The sequence below is a fragment of the Manacus candei genome, unplaced genomic scaffold (genome assembly GCF_025592945.1).
Source record: "Manacus candei isolate 608988 ecotype Guabito, Panama unplaced genomic scaffold, ASM2559294v1 h1tg000097l, whole genome shotgun sequence".
NCBI classification, from domain to species: Eukaryota; Metazoa; Chordata; class Aves; order Passeriformes; family Pipridae; genus Manacus; species Manacus candei.
Window position 1 is genome coordinate 959,019 of NW_026138145.1, and position 19,726 is coordinate 978,744.

Sequence of the window (19,726 nt, forward strand, 5' to 3'; positions counted from 1 at the left end):
AAGGCCAGTTTGGATGGGGCTTGAAGCAACCTGGTCTAGTGGAAGGTGTCCCTGCCCATGGCAGGGGATTGGAACTGGATGATCTTTAATGTCCCTTCCAACCCAAACCATTCCATGATTCTTTCTATTATTCTATGAAACTAAAGGCAACACCAGCTCTGTTGACAAACAGGTCTGTGAACTCTGCCTGGTTTTGGATCCTGACCCTCCAGTGCTCGGTGAGCAGAGGTGTCCTCTGTCCCACATAGCTGGGATAAGTCTTTAAGCTTGGGTTGAGTAACTTTTACTTAAGCCTTATTTCATAAAACTCGACTTGCAGGTTTGAGACTTTTTATCAAGAGGATGGGATTTCTTTCATCCCATTTGAACTCTCATGATATGCTTAAGTATTTTCTGGGAAAGACAAGGAGAATTGGTGAATGGTTGGAACGTTTGCCTAAAATGGTGCTTTTCATCCGAAGATTTTTGGGAAGGTTGTTTTACCTTTTTTTTTACCTTTTTTTCCCTGCAAGAATTTCAAAGGGATTTGCAAAGTTGTTTCTTTATAACTGAAAGTTTGAATTGTTTCAAAAGTTTAGTGCAAACGTAGGGATATTATGTAGTGGGTTTGTGTATTGGGGATCTCTCGGGTTTTAATTATACATGGCCAGGCTGCCCTTTCCTGGTGTTTTTCTTTAGGAACAGAAGCCACTCCTGACTCAATTCCTGCAAACTCCATTGCATCTTTCCCTTTTCTGTTTGTGTGCCACATCTTTCTGGTGACAGGGAGGAGGAGAGCACAGCCAGAGCTCTCGAGGCTGAAAACTCTGCCAGACAGGTTTTGTTTGTCTCACCTCTCCCTTAGAGGAGGTGGACCTGGGGTTGCTGGGGTGGTTTGGTAGCAAAACCAACACAGCCGTGTTCATGCCCCTGAATGCCTTTTCTGTTTGCAGTTGTGTGATTTTGAAACAGTATATTAGTGCAGTGAGTGACAGGTCTTGCCTTGGAGAATTTCATACCAAATACTTGGACCTGTGTTGAACAACGGGGAAGTTTAGACGTTGGAAGAGTCCACCACAGTGACATGTGTTGGTGAGCACAACAGCAGATACCCGATTTGCTACTGAAGAGGTTCCAAGTCACCTTTCTTCAAAAGTTTAATGTTTAAATCTGTACTTTGCAGACACAGGTTTAGAGTCATAGAATCACAGAATGGTTTGGGTTGGAAGGGACTTTAAAGATGATCTCGTTCCAACCCCCTGCCATGGACAGGGACACCTTCCACTAAACCAGGTTGCTCCAAGGCCTGTCCAACCTGACCTTGAATATTTGCCCTTGATTTGACATTTGATCTGAAACAGTCCTACTTGCTGTCAGTTGGGAGTTTTCAGGCTGTTTTTTTTTCCACTTCCATTGATTTTTTGAGACTTCTTCCCACAGTCTTGGTGTTGAACTCTCTGCCACCTTTAGCTTGTCTTGCTCTGGCCTTGAACACCTCAGAGTGCTTTCTTTTTTCCCCACTGTTAACTCCTTACTTCTCACCCTCCAGCTGCCTCCTGCAGCTGCAGATCTCAAAGTGCTTTGCAAAGGAAATAAAAATAATTAGTTCTATTTTGGAGATAACTGCAGATACTTCATCAGAAGCAGCAGAGTGGCTTGTCCCAGGCTACCCAGGATGTCCAGTGTCAATGGCAGGAGGAGGACAAGACACCTGGTCTCACGAACCCTGCTTCTCATTTTTAATGGATTAAAAATTCCTATTCAGACTGTCCTTCTTTGACATCTACTGAAATAGGTTGTCTGAACTGAGGTCACTTCGGGAAGGTGGAAGAGAAGCTTACCCAAGGAGAGGAGCCCTTGCTAAAGAGTACTCTGCCAGCAGGGCACTTCTGCTCTTAGGGGCTGTAGGTTTTGTGTCCTTTGGTTGCCTTTTGTGTCAGAGCTATGTCGGGGTAAGTCTCGTGTGGACATCCCCTCTCCCATCAATGCTGGGTAGAACAAGTCACCTGGGGACATTGGCTGTCCTAGAGGATATGGCCACTATTTAGGACCAAATTACACAGGTAGCTTGATTAAAGAAGTTTGGTAGCTTATAAGTTTTGTTTTAAACCTGCTGGAAATGTTAGAAATGAATGGAATTGTGCGTCTCTGGGATGGAACCGGAAAATGCCCAATTTGTGGCAGAGTCTGGCTTAGTCTTACAGAGGGATGGTGAATTTCTGGAGAGAAGCTTTGTCCACAGCTATTTCTGGATTTGGATAAGGCTTAATTGAGCTGGTTGTGCCCTATGTGGCATCTTTTCAGGGTGACTTCACGGAGGGGAGACCTTTCAGACAGGCAGAGTTGGAGCTGCTCCCAGTGGGACTGGGTGGGAAGAGCCACTGTTGTGGAACGGGCCTAATAGGTTTCCTGGGCTGAATTCCATCTTGTGGGCTCCCTGCACGCCGGCTGCAGCCTCAAACTGAGTTGGCCGAACAGTTCCGTGGGGGATGTGTGCCATAATCCCATCTGGGAGTCGCAGAGATGACTGGCTTTTGGGCTCACAGCCATCCCAACTGTGGGTGCTTCACCCACTCCCTCACACTTACTGGAGCCAACACCCATTTTCTGTGCTCCCGACCCTGGTGGGCACCTCTCCCTTCTGGCAGCACGGGTGCCACAATCCCCACCAAACCCACTGAACACCTTCCCCCCTCCCCAGGAAAGCTCTGCTAATGCTGTCCATCATGAATAACTCTAATCCAGTCTTTATTTAGGGCTGCACCCTTGCTGGCATCTCCTCCGGTGGAGAGTATCCCGTTAGCGGCGTGACTCCCGACCCGCCGGGCCATCACTCGTCAGGGACTCTGGGCCAAATTCCACTCTGGAAGTTTTTGTGGCTTTTGCAAGGAGCAAATTCTTTGGTGTTGGGGTGGCTGGCAAACGGGCTGGCTCTTCCTGACCGCAATCCTTTGGCAGAGAAATTATTAGGAAGATATCAACCATATAATGTTTTGGCGGGGTGGCAGCCGTCGCTACTGCTACAGTATGTTTTAAAAAAAAAAAAACAAAAAACAACTTAAAAAAAAAGAAGGACAATAAAGTAGGCTTTTTTTTTTGTTGTTGTTGGAAAAGAAGATTTCATGTTATCTGTGTTTGCAGGCTTTCTGGCTCATATGCTGGAGGAATCCTTGCTGCGGGGGTGTTTTCATTTTCTCGTCTAACATGGCAGTGGTCCATCACGGCGGAGGTTTTCAGCTTAAACAATCTGTTTGTGGGGCTGCTGATGGCTCTCACTGCTCATTTTGAGGAGGCATCCACTGCAAAAGAGAGATCAAAGGTAAAACATCTCAAGCAAAGCGAATAGTTCTTTATCTTCTGTTATTTAATTGTCACCTGTCTGTTTAATTTCCTATTTGTTTATTGCTGGTTTAGTTTTGTTTAAGTAAAAAGGCCAAATTTTGGGACCTGGTTCAGCACCTGTGCTGGGTGATGTCCATTCCTGACCTACCTGGATGTTCAAGAGTGCCAGACATTGAAAGAAACCTGTACATTTTGTTTAAAGATTGAGTTGGGACCTGTTGGATGCATTTGGGGCTGGTTTGTTTAATACCACGGCGTGGAAATATGAGAAGCAAAATCATTTTCATATAAATGTTTTAGTTCTTCCTGCATCAAAGACACAAACTAGGCTGTGGGTGCTCAAGGTTTTGTTTTAAGAACTGATATTTTTCTCTGGGGTAAATAGATGTATTTTACAGAAAACTTCATCTAATCAGAAACCCAAGTTTCTACTCAAAAACAGAAACAACCAAATTTTCAATCAATTTTTCTTTTGAAATTAAATGTACCCCTAAAATAATGCCATTGTTAAACACAGAGACTTTAAATTTCATGCTTTATTCTCTACTTTCTAAACAGACTAGGCAACCAAATGATATTTTTGCTCAGCAGTCTTGTTCTTTCTACTTTGGTTTGCCTGAACATCTGATCTCTTTTCCTCCAACAGACTTGCCTGCTGTGACTCCTGTAAATTGTGTGAATAAAAGGATTTTTGTCAGGCTAGGCTAGAATTTCAGGAGCCTGCAGTGGTAGTTTACTCAGCTTCGTGAGTTCTCAAATAACATGTTTTATCAATGGTTACAGAGACCTTGTTTCACCACTGGAATTTTTTATTTTTTTTTTTTATTTTCTAATGAACAGTACCCCAAGATCCCCACAACCTGAACTCCACGGACACGGAGTTGGGCATTTTCCAACCTGCTCCCATGTTTCCTGTGCCCAATTTCCAACGTGATTTTCAAATGAGATTTTCAGAAGCAGTTAAGGAACTTGTTTCAGTGGTTTTTTGGGTGTCTGGCATCCCACACCTCAAAGAAGCCAGGCTGCCAACAGCAAGCTCGTGGTGCTTTTCATAAATCAGATGGGCATACAAACATCTCCAGGGGTGTGCTTGGGGTTCATCAGTATACTTATAAAATCACTGAGGTGGTTCAGAGACCTGCCAGGCAGCTCTGAAAAGGTTTTTCTGAAGTTATGGCAGGTGTTTCCGTGACAAGGGAGCATCCAACGTGGAATGCTGAGCAGCTGATTTATAATTACAGGGTGATCCCATCACTACACCAAGGCAAGTGTTTGCATCTCACACACCACCCTCACCAGTGGCTGAAATAAGCAGGGGACATTTAAGTTGGATATTAGGAAAAGGTTCTTCATCCAGAGGGTGGTCAGGCACTGGAACAGGCTCCCCAGAGAAGTGTTCACAGCACCAACCCTGACAGAGTTCAAGAAGTATTTGGACAGTGCTCTCAGGCACATTGTGGGATTTTTGGGGATGTCCTGTGCAGGTCCCGGAGTTGGGACTCGATGATCCTGATGGATTCCTTCCAACTCAGGATATTCTGTGGTTCTGTGGAAATGCCATCCGCCTTGGGGCTGGCTGGGAAGGTGAGGATGGGTTGTCTGCTCCTGTCCATGGGACTTTGGTGGCTTTTTGCCCACTGAGGAGCTGCCCTTGGCATGGCTTCAGGATGTAACATGGACCAACTGGGCAGTGATGGTGGAGGAGGAGGCAAATTCAGAGGAGGAGCAGTGGTGTAGGTGGCATTGACCCAAGGATTCTGTATGGAGTTGTCCTTGTAGCCTTCCTAAATGAATATCAAAAATCCCCTGCACTGTACTCCATAGTCTGGATGTGTTACCTGTTTTATCATAAAACTCTTTTGAAGATGCTTGAAATCAATCTTTTAGATGAATGAGGGATATCAGCCTTAATTCCTGAAGTTTGTGTAACCCTGACTTTATCCCTCTGTGCCTGAAGAAGAGTTAAAAATCATTCCTGTTATGAAAAATGAGGTCTCTGTATATAGAGGTATTATTTCAGGGTATGACTTCTGAAAAAATTTGCACCATTTGGAGTTAACTGCACCCTGTGCAACCTCCCCTGTGCAGCTGGGGTTTGGGGATTGGATTGGACTCATCGTTAGGATGGGATGATGCTATGTGGGATCTCTGTGTGCATGGACACACAGCAGTTAAACTGGACACTTCTTAAAGAATATTTTCTGTTAAACAAATGAAATCTCTCTGTAAATAGCCAAAAATAACCTGTTATCCATGTTATAATTGACCAGTGCTCGCTGATGTATTTGCCTTTCTCTTCTAAGGGTGCCGTGGGCTGCGCTGAAGCTTTTTTGATCTCTGGGTGTTTTTGCAAACCGTAAACAGTGATTGTGGATGTTTTTTTCTCCCCTCTCAGATCTCTAAGCTTGGTGCCTTTTGCTGTGGGCTCAGTCTGTGCAATCAGCACACCATAGTGCTTTACGTCGCTTGTATCGTGCCTTGGGTTCTCGCCCGGCTCTTCAGAAAGTCGGTACGTGTTTTACTGACCCTCTTTTTCTGAATCAGTGGGTAATTCTTTCCAAGCACTCTTGCCACCTCTGTGTTGATCTACAAACAGAGAGAGTCAATGGTCTGTCTGAACTTGTTGGTCATAAACCACTGAAGTTACAGTTCATCTGTCTGACACCAGAGCCGCTGATCTAAATGGGGCCTGGTTTAAGGGGGGGCCTCCAAAAAGGCTGGAGAGGGACTTTTGACAAGGGCATGGAGTGACAGGACAAGGGGAAATGGCTTTAAACTGAAGGAGGGCAAGTTTAGATTTAGATATTAGGAAGAAATTGTTGGCTGTGAGAGTGGTGGGGCACTGGCGAAGGCTGCCCAGAGAAGCTGTGGCTGCCCCATCCCTGGAGGTGTTCAAGGCCAGGTGGGATGGGGCTTGGAGCAACTTGAGATAGTGGAAGGTGCAGAGGGGTTGGAACTAGATGATCTTTAAGGTCCCTTCCAACCCAAATTATCAATGACTGTGATTCTGTGATCACAATTTAGGAGCTTTACTTGTGCCAGCAGTCTGTGACCCACTTGTGTCTCCTGGCACAGGAACACTCTGCCCCACCTGTTTCCAAATACCCTGTAAGCTAAAATAATACTGGGAGCTAAAAACTGCTCAGCCTGTAGGAAATAAGAGCAAGTTCAATGACCTACCAAATAGGAGAGCAGATAAATATCTGTTGGGGAGAGTCACAGCCATATGCAGTCTGTGTGTGCTGCTTCTCCTGGCAGGTGACACTGGTTTGCTCCTGCCATGAGCTCACCTGGAGATGAGTTTCTGTATGTTGGCTCCCTGGTGATAACAAACAAAAGCCATGTCCACTCATGGTAGAGCATCTTCTGACTGCTGTTGATAGTTGACGGTGCAGCCAGAACAAGCAGCATGGCATGAAAGGCGTGGAGGTTTGTCTTCCCTTGGGATGTCCCAGGCTTGGTGGCCTCCAGCTCTGATGTGTTCAGGACTTGAGAGTCCTAGAAGAGATCAACTCTCAGGTGAAGAGCTGGAGAGGACCAAAGAAAGGCTGACCTTCATTGCAACAGCAAGCTTTTGATCCCCTCAAATCTATCCCCTTCTCAAGATGTCCCTTATTTTACACCTCTTTTTATTAAATTTGATTGTTGTGTAATAAGCTGAAAACACATTTTTGCATTCCTGGTGTTTGGAGGTGATATGCATCCAGTTGGATGAGGCTCCTGGGTGCCATTCAGGGACCCTGCCATGCTCTTTTCTGCTGTAGCTGGTTTTCTGTGAGTCAGTGCACCAGGCTGGATGCAGATGTGTTGTAGGAACTCTGCTTTGCCCGTGAAACAGTGGCACGTCTCAGCCATGCAGGTGCTCTGACCATTTTGGAAGTGGCTCTGGGAAGCCTCCACCTACTTCCCCCTCTCTCTTTTGTCCCTCTGAAGGTGACAGTTGGGCACCCTTAACCAGAAAAATCCTGTGTGGTTCTCAGTAATGGCACAGGGTAAAGCATTTAGGCTGCAAGAGATGCAATGCAACTCAGGGTAGCCTGGTCCAAAATCTGTTCAGCATCTCCAACAAACCTCTTTCTGGCTACATAATTCCCTTAACACGATGAAGACTCACTTCTGCAATATATTTGTGTTCTTCAAACAGAATTTTTAGTGTTTTTTTTTTAACCAGGGAGGTCCAGAGAGGCCTCTGTGATTTCCAACAAGGACAATACTGTGCCAATATAATAATCCTGGAAAATGCTTTAGACAGCCCAGTAGTGCCTGCTGCAGAAAACCACCTAATAAGAAGGATAATTGATGGAAAAAGTGCCTTTTTTAAGTAAAAATGAGCCATCTTTCTTCTGAAGAATCTGGCCATCACCCTTATCAAGCTCCTTTTTCTGCCTGTAGATCATCCCTCTGAATTGGTGCCTCTTCCCTGTAACCCCAAATGCCGAGGAAGTGCTTTGATTGACAGGGCAGTGGCTAAAAGATAAAGCCAGCGTGCAATATTCTAGGGTGGGATTTTCCAAAGCACTTAAAGGAGTTAGGCACAGAAGTCCCTTTGAAAGTCTTGTCTTCCTGACCCCTTAGGCAGTCTTGAAAATCCCACCCCAAAAGTTGGCCTATCCAATTTAGCCACTGTAATCACGATAAAGTAAATGGCAAAACTGACTCCTGATGATGGTGGTGATGTGTGTAGTTGTACTAGAGCAGCATTTATGTGGGGGTTTTTTTTTGCCAGATGGAATACCAGCCAACTCTTAATCGCTGCAAAGTGGGTTATCTCAGCCTTGCAGTGCTTCAGCCATCTATGCATGTCATGCCATGATTTAAATGTGAAAGATGCAATGAGTATGATACTCATGAGTCCTAGCTAATATTATTTGCTTCACTTAAATTTCACCCTGCCATGCAAAGGAGATCAGTTTGATGCAGTTTCCTAGTAATCCACAAAATCGTAAGGTTTAACATAGCATTTTGTAGGGACTTACTATAAATTGAGAGATCAGCCCTGTGTAAATATATTTGATGTTTTTTCTTTATCTGTTCTTGAAGTTCCAGCGTGATTAAACTAAAATAAACATTGTTATGCAATATGACATTTTTTGGTGCAGGAATTGTCCCCAGGCCATTTGCTGAAGTTGGGTTTATGCTTCTTGGCTGGTTTGCTGCCTTATCTCTATCTGCCGGCTTCGTCCTACCTCAGTCGAGCCCGTTGGACATGGGGAGACCAGACGACTCTTCAAGGATTTTTGACCCACTTTCTCAGGGAAGAATATGGGACATTCAATCTGGTAAATAAGGGTCGTTTTCTAAATTACTTTCTTTCTGACTTACGCAACTGCTCTCTGTGACGATTAAGGGCTCGCGGGGAAAGAAATTGAAAATGTTTCATTTTTTAAGCGCTTGTTTCTGATTTCGACCTTCTGACCTGTCAGGTTTTCTGGGAAATGGATCACGTGGCTGGGAAAGCGGAAAGATAATTCTGTTTGCCTTCATGGGGCGAGCCATATTATTTCCTGGGAGCTGTCTTGTATCTGGTGTCTTGTGTATGTAGAGGCCACCTACACCTGTCTGGTGTCTTGTGTATGTAGAGCCCAAAGAGCAAACTGTGCTAGAGGGAGATGGTGACATCAATTTGATGGTTTTCTTGTTTTAAGACAAATATTTTCTTATTTCTCTATTTTTAACTCGGACATTTAAAGAGGTCACAAGCAGCTTTCGTTTCAAAATTGTTCCTCTTAACTTGCTAATACTGAATTTAAATGAATGGTTGGTTTGAGGGGGTTTCAGGAACCTCTGATTTGAGTTACTGAGGTCTGTGCTCTTGCCAAGGAAGGGAAGCATTGCATGGTTGCTTGCAGAGTGTAAGGTTTGCATCTGCCTCCTCCAACCCTGACTAGGATGTTTGGCTGTGGCCACCCAAGGAAAGCACTTGCCCATCGCCCCAGTTTCTGTCCTCCTGCTTCAGAGATTTGGGTGCAGAGGGCTGGGAAGTGACACCACTGGGAAGAAAAAGATAAAAAGGTGTGATCTACTTGTTATGTCACTCCTTGAAGCCCCACATCCTCAGAAGTTAAGCCCCTGCATGCAGCCAACGTGATGCAGCGAGCACCATCACTGTCCTATTACAGCTGTGTGGCTGTAGGATGTGTGTCAAAAGACACGATAATTCCTGCTGCTGCCACTAAATCTTTCCAAAACTCCTACAGAGATAAGATCCACCCTCTGAAGGACTTCTGAGATTTCCCCTGTTGCCCTATTCCCAGCCGCCTCCCGAGGATAAGACTCCATTGGGCAGAGCAATACCAAGGCATGCAAATCCCCTAACTCCTCTCTCCATCAAATATGATGAATTCAAGTTGATGTTCAGGAGGCTTAGGGATGGACTGCGTGTAATCCTACACCACAAATCACATTTGAACTTGTCTGAAGCAGGAGCAATAAATATAGCAAAATCCAAGCGTTTGGTCCCGGTGCCAGCTGGGCTAATTCCAGAGCACTGCCTGGATGGACAGCCAGCCCTTGCATCCCGTAGCTCTGTTTTAAGGGCAGACAGGGTCTTAAATCACCTCAGAAAATGCTCAGGAGAAGGTTCCACCTGTAAGCCAAGGATCAGAAATGTCATCTCCTTGCGAGGGACGTGTCTGGGACCAGAAGCCGCCAGCAAAGTGGGGCTTCAGGAGCTGTGAGCTGGCTCTCCATCCTCTAACACTTATTTTTTAATTAAAACCTGAATGCAATTAACTATTCCATTTTTATTGAGATTAAGTATTCCTTCCAGTCCTCCTGAATCTGTTTACCTTATCTTTTTTTCTGGTAGCCACCGCTTTTCCAACAAGCAGCTGTGAAGGTTAATTCCTCACCTCCACCGAGCATGTCTTCTTTCCCAGAATTGTGCCACAGATTGCAGGTCTCTGCAATAAAAATTCCCATGTATCTCATATAGATCTCGTACAGCTCTGTCAGGGCAGAGGAGATGGGGGCAAGTCTGCTAAGCAAGGAGGAATTGAGGCCTGCAGCTTCTCTCAGGCTGTGGGGAGATGTCCCAGAAAATAATTGCACTGTGCAGATACAGGACGTGGCCTCAAGTTGTGCCAGGAGAGGTTTAGATTGGATATTAGGAAAAATTTCTTCACAGAAAGGGTGTCAGGCATTGGGACAGGATGCCCAAGGTAGTGGTGGAATCACCTTCCCTAGAGGGATTTAAAAGCCGTGTGGACGTAGCAGTTGGGGACATGGGTTAGTGGTGGACCTGGCAGTGCTGGGTTAATGGTTGATGATGATCTCAGAGACTTTTCTAACTTAAATGATTCTATGATATAGCAGAGATCAGGCTCAAATCACCAGGGTAATCCGTTGTCAGCACTTTGAAAAAATGCTTATCCAGGAAGTAAACCCGTCACATAAAACAGGAATGTGGGAGAATATCCTGCAATGAAGGTTTGAGTAGAGCTTGCTGCCTTTTTGCAAAGAGAAAATTGAAAGACTTTCCTTGTCCCAGTGATAGTCAGTCAGTGTGTAGGTTTCTCATGTGCTTCTTTCTTTTCAATACAGGCCAAGTCTGAGACAGGATCCAGTATGAGAGAGATGCTGCTGTGAGTAACATCTTGATATGCCTTTTAGTAGAGAGGAACCTGTTGCTGCTGCTGGTATTTTGGCCAAAGTGGCTCCTGTCCTTCTTTTCCTGGTCTTGATCCAGAGCTAGGCCTGGTGTGTGTCACAGGGACAGCATGCATGCCTGTTTGTTTTCCCATTGAAATGCTGGATCCCCCTCCCCGGTGATTTTTCCTTCAAAATCCTGCCACGTGAACCAGCCTTGTTCCCGTTTCTGGTAAACTTAATCACAGAAGACTGGGAATATGTTATGTTGTGCTTATTCCCAGTTTCTCCTGACACTTTACCTGTGTGCAGGGGGTGATTAGGGGGTGGCACATCCATGCACTAATTTCTCCACAGTTTCCAGCTGGCGCAGATGAAGTCGGAGCTCTCCCTTCCCGTCCTTGCCCTGGCACTTGTGGCCTGTGTGAGCACAGCACTGCTGTAAGTAGGAGGAGAATATTTGCTTTGATATTCACTTTCTCACTTCGTGGGCAGCTTGTTTTACCTTCTCCTTGCTGGGGCAAAAATTGCAGCAGTTGGCTGTGGTCATCTGTTGGTGAGAGCAAAATATCCCTACACTCCTGGTTAACCCTGTGGCTTTGTGGGTGGCAAGCTTAAATATCCTGAAATCTTGGTGGGTTTTGTGCTTTGAAAACAGAAGTTTTATAAATGGCAAAGGTAAAGAAAGGCTCATCAGCTCCTTGTATTAAATGCACTTAGGTGTGCAAAGAGTTAGTGGTTTTCAAGCACATGTAGCTTCTGTTTTGATTTTCGTCGTGCCTCAGGAGTGATACATTACTTTTTTTATAGGACAAGGCAGCAGAAATCAGCTGTGATCTGGCTCTTCACTGGAATGCTTTGTCTTTATTCCCTTTTCTTCGCTTGGAGAGCAAACTTGGATGTTACAAAGCCTCTGTTTCTAGGCGTGGTGAGTTGCACTCTAAAAACTGGTCTGGCATGTTAATTTTTGGCAGAAACATTAAAAACCTTAAAACCACCTAACCAGGGGGCAGATAGTTGTTTTGAAGCTGCATAAGGTACAAAAATATATCTACTTATTCTGTTTCTGGGGACACAGAAATAGGGCCTGTGAGAAGCTGTGGCTGCCCCATCCCTGGAAATGTCCAAGGCCAGGTTGGATGGGGCTTGGAGCAACCTGGGCTAGTGGAAGGTGTCCCTGCCCGTGACAGGGGGGTGGAATGAGATGAACTTTAAGGTGCCTTCCAATCCCAATTCTGGGATTCTGTGGTGTTGTGTCCCAGGTGGAGAGGTTCTGGCTGCAGAGCAGTGCTGTGGTGGCTGTGCTGGCAGGGCTGGGCTTGGCAACCCTCACCTCCCTCGGGAACACTGTGCTGGAGGGCAGCCGGGTGCTGCCCTGGCTGGAGTGGCTCTCTGCCCTTGCTCTTGTTGCTTCTCAAGTTTGGACAAATTACAGGTAAGAAGTCCCCTGGGCACGTGTCTTGGTGCAGCCCCGCAGGGCTGTGGGGTGCTGTGCAGTTGGGGTGCTCCTATGAACCCCCCACTCCTGCTCCTGGGGTTTCTATCCGTGTCAGGAAGTGGAAAAGGCACTTCTTACATCCCACCTAAGATTGCATGGTCACAACCTGCAGGACTCCCTTGTTTGTTCTCCCTCAGGGTCACCAAGCACCAACTCCAGGCTGTAAATAAGGGTGTCATGTAGGTTGAAGGAAGAAAACTCTGTAGATACTTAAACTTCTAAAAAAACCTGCTTGTAAATCTGTGCTTTATTTCCTAAGCAGGTTGGCAGAATTCATTTGACCTGAACTTCTCTGGCTTTCCTTCAGGTTTCCTTGTGCCCTGTGTTTTTTTCTATTTTTTTTTTCCCTTTTGAAGTGTGGGGCTTCCTTATCCCACAAGCACCTGCAGTCACTTGAATAGGAATCAGTGTCCTAGTAGGGGTGCTCAGGTAGAGGTTGACCAATGAAGCATAGACTTCATCCTCAGGAATTCTTCCTTTGCACACATCTTTTCCAAAGGCTTGTCCGTAGGTGGGCCAGTCATAGCTCATGTCCTGAGCCAAGTCATGGAGTGTCCTCTTCTTGAGTCCACTGTGTGCACACACAGATGTGTAACAAAAAGGATATAATCTCAGGTGATGTAAATCTGCTTCTGCCTGATGCTACAAAAACTTGGCTTTTCAATGCTTAATTAAAAGCACTTTTAATGCTTAATTAAAACATTATAGGATGAGGAAGATTTCAGGTACTTTACAGAACCATCGTACTGGCACTTCCAGCACCAACAAGTAAGACTTTTGGTTTAGCCCAATAAAAAGAATCAGACTTAAGGTGAAGGTGTGCAGTGAGTGTGTATTTTGGCTAAACTGTAGTGGCTCATGTCTGTGGTTCTGGTTTCTGGGGGACTGTTGTCTAAATGTTTCATTTCTATATCTCAGTTTCTCTGGAAATGGAGATGATTGAGTTGGAATGATTAAGTTGTTGATGACGCTCCATCCCTGGAAGTGTTCAAGGCCAGGCTGGGCAGGGCTTAGAGTGACCTGGTCTGGTGGAAGGTGTCCCTGCCCATGGCAGGGGGGGTGGAACAAGATGAGCTTTGAGGTCCCTTCCCTCCCTTCCCATTCTGTGATTCTGTGATGCTTCCAACAAGATCTGACTAGGGCGGATTTCTGTGGTTGCCTCTTGCATAAAATTGTTCTGAAGATGTGCAAAGCCATGCAAATACCTGGTTTCGAGATACTGTTTTTTATCTGTTCTCTTTAGTGCTTGTGATCAGAGCAACAACTATGTTGTTGACAAGTTTGCAAGGAATCTGCTGTCCTCTATGCCCATGGGTGCAGTGATCCTGCTGAGAGGAGACTTACCTGGGAATGCTCTTCGTTACCTTCATTACTGCGAAGGGATGAGGCCAGATATCACCTTAGTGGACCAGGAGGTAGGTTCAGAAAGTGCTGCTTAAAGAGTCATCAGGCAGATTGAAACAGGAAGCAAAAGTTCGGTTGTTCCTTTATCTCCTTGAGAGGGTCTCATTGTTCAAATAAAACTCATGATGTGGAAATAAATAAAACTGATATTTTTTAAAAGGGTTGTGGGTAGCCCTAGGATGGAACATGGTGTGCAAGGCCCATTCAAGCCCAAAGCGCCCCTACTGAGGCAATAGTGGCTAGAGAGATGGGAAAGCCAAATTCCTTCATCACTGCAGATATCCAGATGTGCCACAGGGCTGGTGTTTGCCTTGCTGAGGAAGTTTGTCCCAGCTGTTTTCTGCAACTGCCGCAAAATACAGATGTTGGGGCAGAAGAAGACTTCTGGGATCAACCTGGAGGGCAGCAGGGCAGCAGTTACCCCATGGATGATGCAGCTTTCGGGTTTCCCCCGAGGACTTTATCATGCATCCCCTGCATCCCCTCTGTTACCTTGGTGGTTTTGCAGACTTCTGTCCTCTTTTTTTACACTAAGATTGAGGTGCTGTGTGTCCCTGGGTGATGTTTGCACTCTTTCCTTTTTCACTGAGCAATGGAAAAATAAAAAAAAACCAAAAACCTCTTACAGAACAGAACACCTACATTTCTGCCACCGCGTCATGCTCGCGCTTGGCTTTGCAACAGGAGTTTGTGACTTGCTGGCAAACCCCAAACCCAAAACCTCGTGTTTAACCAAACCAAATCCCTGTTGTGTCTCTTACCAGCTGTTTTGTGTTAGAGTGAGGACCACGTGCCTCTGATCAGAAACCAAACTGGTGACCCAGTGTGGTGGTGTGGTCACAGCCACTGCTGGCAAACAGTCGTTACTCCCTCAAAACCCATTTCTTCTGGATGTAAAAGGGATGAAAACTTTGAATTCTTGTTTTAAGTATGGCAATATCTTTTTATTGACAGATGATGACTTATGAATGGTATTTACCCAAGCTGGCAAAGCATTTACCTGGCGTTTATTTTCCTGGGCACCGGTGGAATCCTGTGGAAGGCGTATTACCCGACGGGACACTTGCTTTTAATCTCCATCGTTTCCTCAAAGTAAATAAACAGTAAGCATTTCTTTCATATGTAACAGCTTTCCTAAAATCTTCGACCTTTTTTTTTTCCCCCCTACAAATTGTTTATGGAACAGCTTGGTACTGCATCCAAAAGACCAATTTTCTCCACTGACTTCTTCCCTGGTGGCGAGATTATTCTTGCAATTAAAGCAAATATCTGTGCAGGAGTAACTCCATCCGGATATAATGTTGCCTGTTGTTTTGAGCCTGGTTTGGTTTTTAGGAGGGAAAAATAAGAAGGTGATGATCAGAGTGTTTACTGATCATTTCTTTTGTTGTTGTTGATACAATTCATCACAGAAAAAGGAACAGTTCCCCTGCACTCAAAACGATGATGGCTGGAGAGCAAATTGCTGCTGCTTCTCCTTTGTGAACATTGTGGCCAACTGATTAGCATAGAATGAATGTATTCCAGGAATAATCATCATATAAAAATAGCTTGGTAAGAGTGGAGAAAGGATTAGATACTCACATGAATAAGAATAGCATCTGCATTTAGAGTAGCCGGGGTGAGCCTGGCGAGGGTGGGGAGGCAGAAGAGCAGAGCCAGGTGCTGTCAGGAAGAAATGGGCTTCTCCTACGGCTTCTGGCATGTTCGTGAGGTCCAGGAGAGGGGAGAGGATGTGCCACCTGTGCTGGCTGCACAAGATGGGCAATGCCAGATGGGGTATTCGCTTGCAGCAGAAGAGCTGTTTTGCAAACTGGTCCAAAATGTGCACTTTCTGATGTGAGATGGTCTGGACAGGTGTCGGTGCCACAGGAAGAGTTGTGCTGCACAACTTAGATCCACATGTAAAAGCCAACCCTCAATCTCCAGTATGACCCTGCTTCAGTAAAAAACACAAAAGAGAATTTGTTTAACAGTGTCTTTTCTTCTTCCTACCACACCTCAACCAAAAATTTAACCTCAAGATTTGATTTCATGCACAAAATTATATCACTAACAGAGATCATGGGAAGCAAACTCACCCTGTGACATCTTTCAAAAGCTTTTTTGTTTCTTACAAGAGGTTAACCACCACTTCTTGTGACAGGAAAGTTTCCCCATGTGTGTCAAGGGTAGGTTTGTACATTGCCTTAGTCTCTCTTTGAGGTCTTGAATACTGGAACAGAAACATTCCCAAAGAGGATTTCACTGGATGGAAATTTTTCATACTCAAATTCAACAACAATTTCGGATATTTTAGTTGTTAACTTAAGAAACACTGTGTGTGTGGTTTGCTCAGGGACATGGGGTGGCCCAAGGTCTGGCACAGCTTCACAATTGCTCTCTCTTGGGTTTTTTTGGCAGTAAGGAGGTGTTTGTCTGCATAGGTCTTCATGAAGGTGACTCGACCTGGAGAAGGAGCCATTCACTCTGGCCCTGGGGGACGTGTGAGAAGTTGGTTCCTTCCAGTGTTGTGTTTGACCCAGGAGAGTGGATTCGTCTCACCAGGAATCTCTATAACTGGACTGAAGATTATGGCAGGTACGAGACAGAGGAGATCTTGCTCCTTCCTCTCATCATTCTTCTGCCAGCAGCACTGTCACATCCTCTGCAGTGTTGCAGGAATTAACATGAGCCAGGATCATGATGGTTTGTGTTTCAAATAGATATAAGGAAGAAATTCTTCCCTGTGAGGGTGGTGAGGCCCTGGCACAGGTTGCCCAGAGAAGCTGTGGCTGCCCCATCCCTGGAAGTGGCCAAGGCCAGGGGCTTGGATGGAGCTTGGACCAACCTGGTCTAGTGGAAGGTGTCCCTGCCCATGGCAGGGGGTTGGAACTGGGTGGTCTTTAAGGTCCCTCCCAACCCAAACCATTCTATGATCTATGACTTTTATTAGTGTGAAATATAGCGAGGACATTTCTAGTCAAGTATCAGCTTCAGTTCTGGCCTTAAAACTTGAACAGGAGCTAAAATCATTGAGGACTTGAGACATCCAAAGGTTTAAATGTCATAGACTGATCTGCCATGGTAAAAAAAATAAAATCTCTCACTTCGGGAACTGGGATGCTGTGAAGCACCTCATATGCCAGAGGCTCCTTTTGTGGAGAGAGTGGAATAAGGTTTATGAATGACAGAGGGTCAGCTGAACTCCCTGCTGTCAGAGCCATAGGCTTCATGATGGGTTTTCTTCTGCTTGGGAGGTCTGTAGCTGCCTAGAGGTTAGAAGGGCTGTGGTGGGTGAAGCAAAGTGACATGGATCTGACGGCTGAATTTTATTCTCATTCCCATTTAGTTTCAGTCCCTCTTCCTGGGAAGCTGTTGCCAACGAGGAGATGTGGCAAGCCAGGTAATTCTCCATTGCTCCCTTCCAACAACCAGTGGGCAATGCCAGCTCACTGGTGTGGAAACACACACCAAAGCGGGCAGCTTGATGGGGCATGGCCTTATTGGATCCACGTGTGCCAAGCTTTGGAAGGAAAAGGCTGGCAGGATGAGGTGAAGCGCGCAAGGACTCCAGCAAAGCCTTCAGGAGAGTGCTCAATTTGTTCCCCTGAAGGTTCTGCTCAAAGTATTTCAAAGAAGCAGAAAGCAGTTGGGGCTTGGGGTGAGAAAATACATCATGGATAGAAATTTGTGTCACTGATGACTCAAATGGAGGTGCTGGTTCTGTCCCATACGTGGATAGCTGTGCTGAAAATGTGTATAACCACATGATGTGAGCTGGTTGCATTAAGCAGTTACTACATGGAAGTTTTTCTTGTTTTCCCAGGATGAAAACAGCTTTCTTTATATTCGACCTTGCGGAGAGTGCCAGTGTGACTGCAGAAATGAAATCACAACTTTACACATTTGCATACAACGTAAGTCATCTGTTTGGGTTAGGAACGCTCCCTGCAGCCTCCATCATTTATTTTTTTCCCCTTTTCTTGTACATTTCTTGACTCCACAGAAACGTGTTTCCATACAGGCCCTGTAATCTGCATTCCCCTTGTTTATCCAAACTGGGAGCACAGCCGATTCAAAGAGATTTGCTCGGGGATTTTATCCATTCCTACTTGCCCCCTCGGTCACAGAGGATGCCAAAAGCTAACCAGTCAACACCCTGCTTTTGCTATAATTATGTTGTCTGTGCTGGGCTCCAAACCCATGCCAAGAGATTGCTTGTCCTGAAGTTCCCCCTATGCACTTGTCCCCTCTGTCATTACACAGTCGTGCGTCTGAGCCAGCAAGTATAAAATCCGACAGTCTTCTCAGTGCAAATTAATTCTGCTGCATTTCACACCAAAGAATAACACCCATAAGCTGGTGTAGGTATCTCTGGAAATACTGGACTGCCTGAGATGCCAACAGATGCACGAAGTGATCAGTGTGTGTCAGCAGAGAGGAGCAGCATTTCACACCCCAGCAGAGAGTCAACAAATAGTTTCCTTAATTCTTACCCGTTTTGCTGTGATTTTTTTGCTGTTCTGCAAAGTTCTCAGGCACGTGCCTGATGTTGAGCTTATGAATATTCCCTCTCAAGTCAACAGACTCCTTAAGTCCTGTGGAAGACGTCCTGATCTCCTGAAATATTGGATAAATGTCTTCCAGGCTCGGCGGTTAAACCTCTTTTTTTTCCCCAGCTTGGTGTAACACCTCTCTGGGGGAAGCACATAATGTGCCGTGGGGTTATCACCATCATCTGTAATGTTTCTAAACAAACAGCTGCTGTCGGAAGGGAAACGTTTCAGCCCCCCTTGGGTTTCTGATTCATGCTGTTGAATGGCAAACACAGAGTGAATTACAGAAATACTCCGACTCTGGACTTGGACGATTCTAAATAGCATCTGTTCCTTCACGGGCAGTTTTGAAACACTGTTAAGAGCTGTTGGTCCCCTTAGTTCAATTAATTTGCCTCCCCCCCTTCTTTTTTTTTTTTTTTTTTTTTTGTTTTGTTCCTGTAACAGTCATACAAAGAAATTGTCAACTCTCATCCCAATCACCCGGTGAACTGGCACAAAAACTACGCCATCGCCTGCGAGAGGATGTTGCGTCTCCGTCGGGGGGACGTGGATCCCGAAACGTTGCTCTCTGAAACTGTGAAACATTTCCTGCTGTACACCGAGAAAGCAGAGGATGACCCCCAGCGCCAGGACATCCTGCAGGCTGTGAAGCACCTGGAGAAAGAGCTGCAGGGGCTGAGGAAAAGGAAAGCAGACCTGTGGCGGGGAGCTGGGTAGCGCCCGGTCCCCCACCCGCCTGCTGGAGGGCTGGAAGTTTGAAGTCAAGGCTTAACATCTGAGTTAGTCCTTGACAATGTGAGAATGGTTTTAAAAGGTGACAGAACTGGCAGCAGAGAGGAAATCAAGTGTGCAGGAACATGCTGATGTTTGGTCTTCAGTTGCTGTTGCCAAATGAACTTTGGACGTTCGGGGGGGAGGCTCATCACTAAAAAAAAATTGGGTTTCAAAAAGGAAAATTTTTCTTCTTAAAGGAACCTGTGATTCTGTTGTACTATGAACATTTATCTTTTTTTTTAATGAGTGCAACATCCTTTATAGATGTAAAAATGTATTTAGCATTTAATTGTTTCCTCTGTTACTGAGCCAAGAGGTTTTCTACAGCCATTTTTCATTGGCTGTTCTGTGTCTGTGTTTTTATGGTCACGGGACAGCGTGGTTAGGTGGGTTTCCCTCAGGACAAGGATATGGGATGGTGCCCTCATGGGAGCCTATTTTGAATGTGCTCTGTGCCCTGTCTGTGCCTGTGCTCAGGGGCTCTTCAGAATCATAATCAGAGAATCAGAGAATATTTTGGGTTGGAAGGGAACTTAAATACTATTTCGTTCCACCCCCTGCCATGGCCAGGGATGCCTTCCACTATGCAAGGTTGCTCCAA

The 19,726-nt window shown here is 45.5% G+C and overlaps 1 protein-coding gene across 2 annotated transcripts in view; it reads left to right on the forward strand.

The window, feature by feature from the left end:
* Positions 1 to 19,462, forward strand: part of TMEM260 (transmembrane protein 260) — a 36,919-nt gene extending 17,457 nt beyond the window's left edge. For both annotated transcript variants that reach the window (XM_051768815.1, XM_051768814.1), the window contains exons 4-16: positions 3,121 to 3,298; positions 5,717 to 5,830; positions 8,421 to 8,600; positions 10,864 to 10,904; positions 11,266 to 11,349; positions 11,719 to 11,836; positions 12,171 to 12,343; positions 13,650 to 13,821; positions 14,765 to 14,913; positions 16,214 to 16,390; positions 17,142 to 17,195; positions 17,619 to 17,709; positions 18,796 to 19,462. In XM_051768815.1, the coding sequence (XP_051624775.1) occupies positions 3,121 to 3,298; positions 5,717 to 5,830; positions 8,421 to 8,600; positions 10,864 to 10,904; positions 11,266 to 11,349; positions 11,719 to 11,836; positions 12,171 to 12,343; positions 13,650 to 13,821; positions 14,765 to 14,913; positions 16,214 to 16,390; positions 17,142 to 17,195; positions 17,619 to 17,709; positions 18,796 to 19,068 (1,804 nt within the window). In that variant the 3' untranslated portion in view covers positions 19,069 to 19,462. The remainder of the gene's footprint in view (positions 1 to 3,120; positions 3,299 to 5,716; positions 5,831 to 8,420; positions 8,601 to 10,863; positions 10,905 to 11,265; positions 11,350 to 11,718; positions 11,837 to 12,170; positions 12,344 to 13,649; positions 13,822 to 14,764; positions 14,914 to 16,213; positions 16,391 to 17,141; positions 17,196 to 17,618; positions 17,710 to 18,795) is intronic.
* Positions 19,463 to 19,726: the final 264 nt, after the last annotated feature.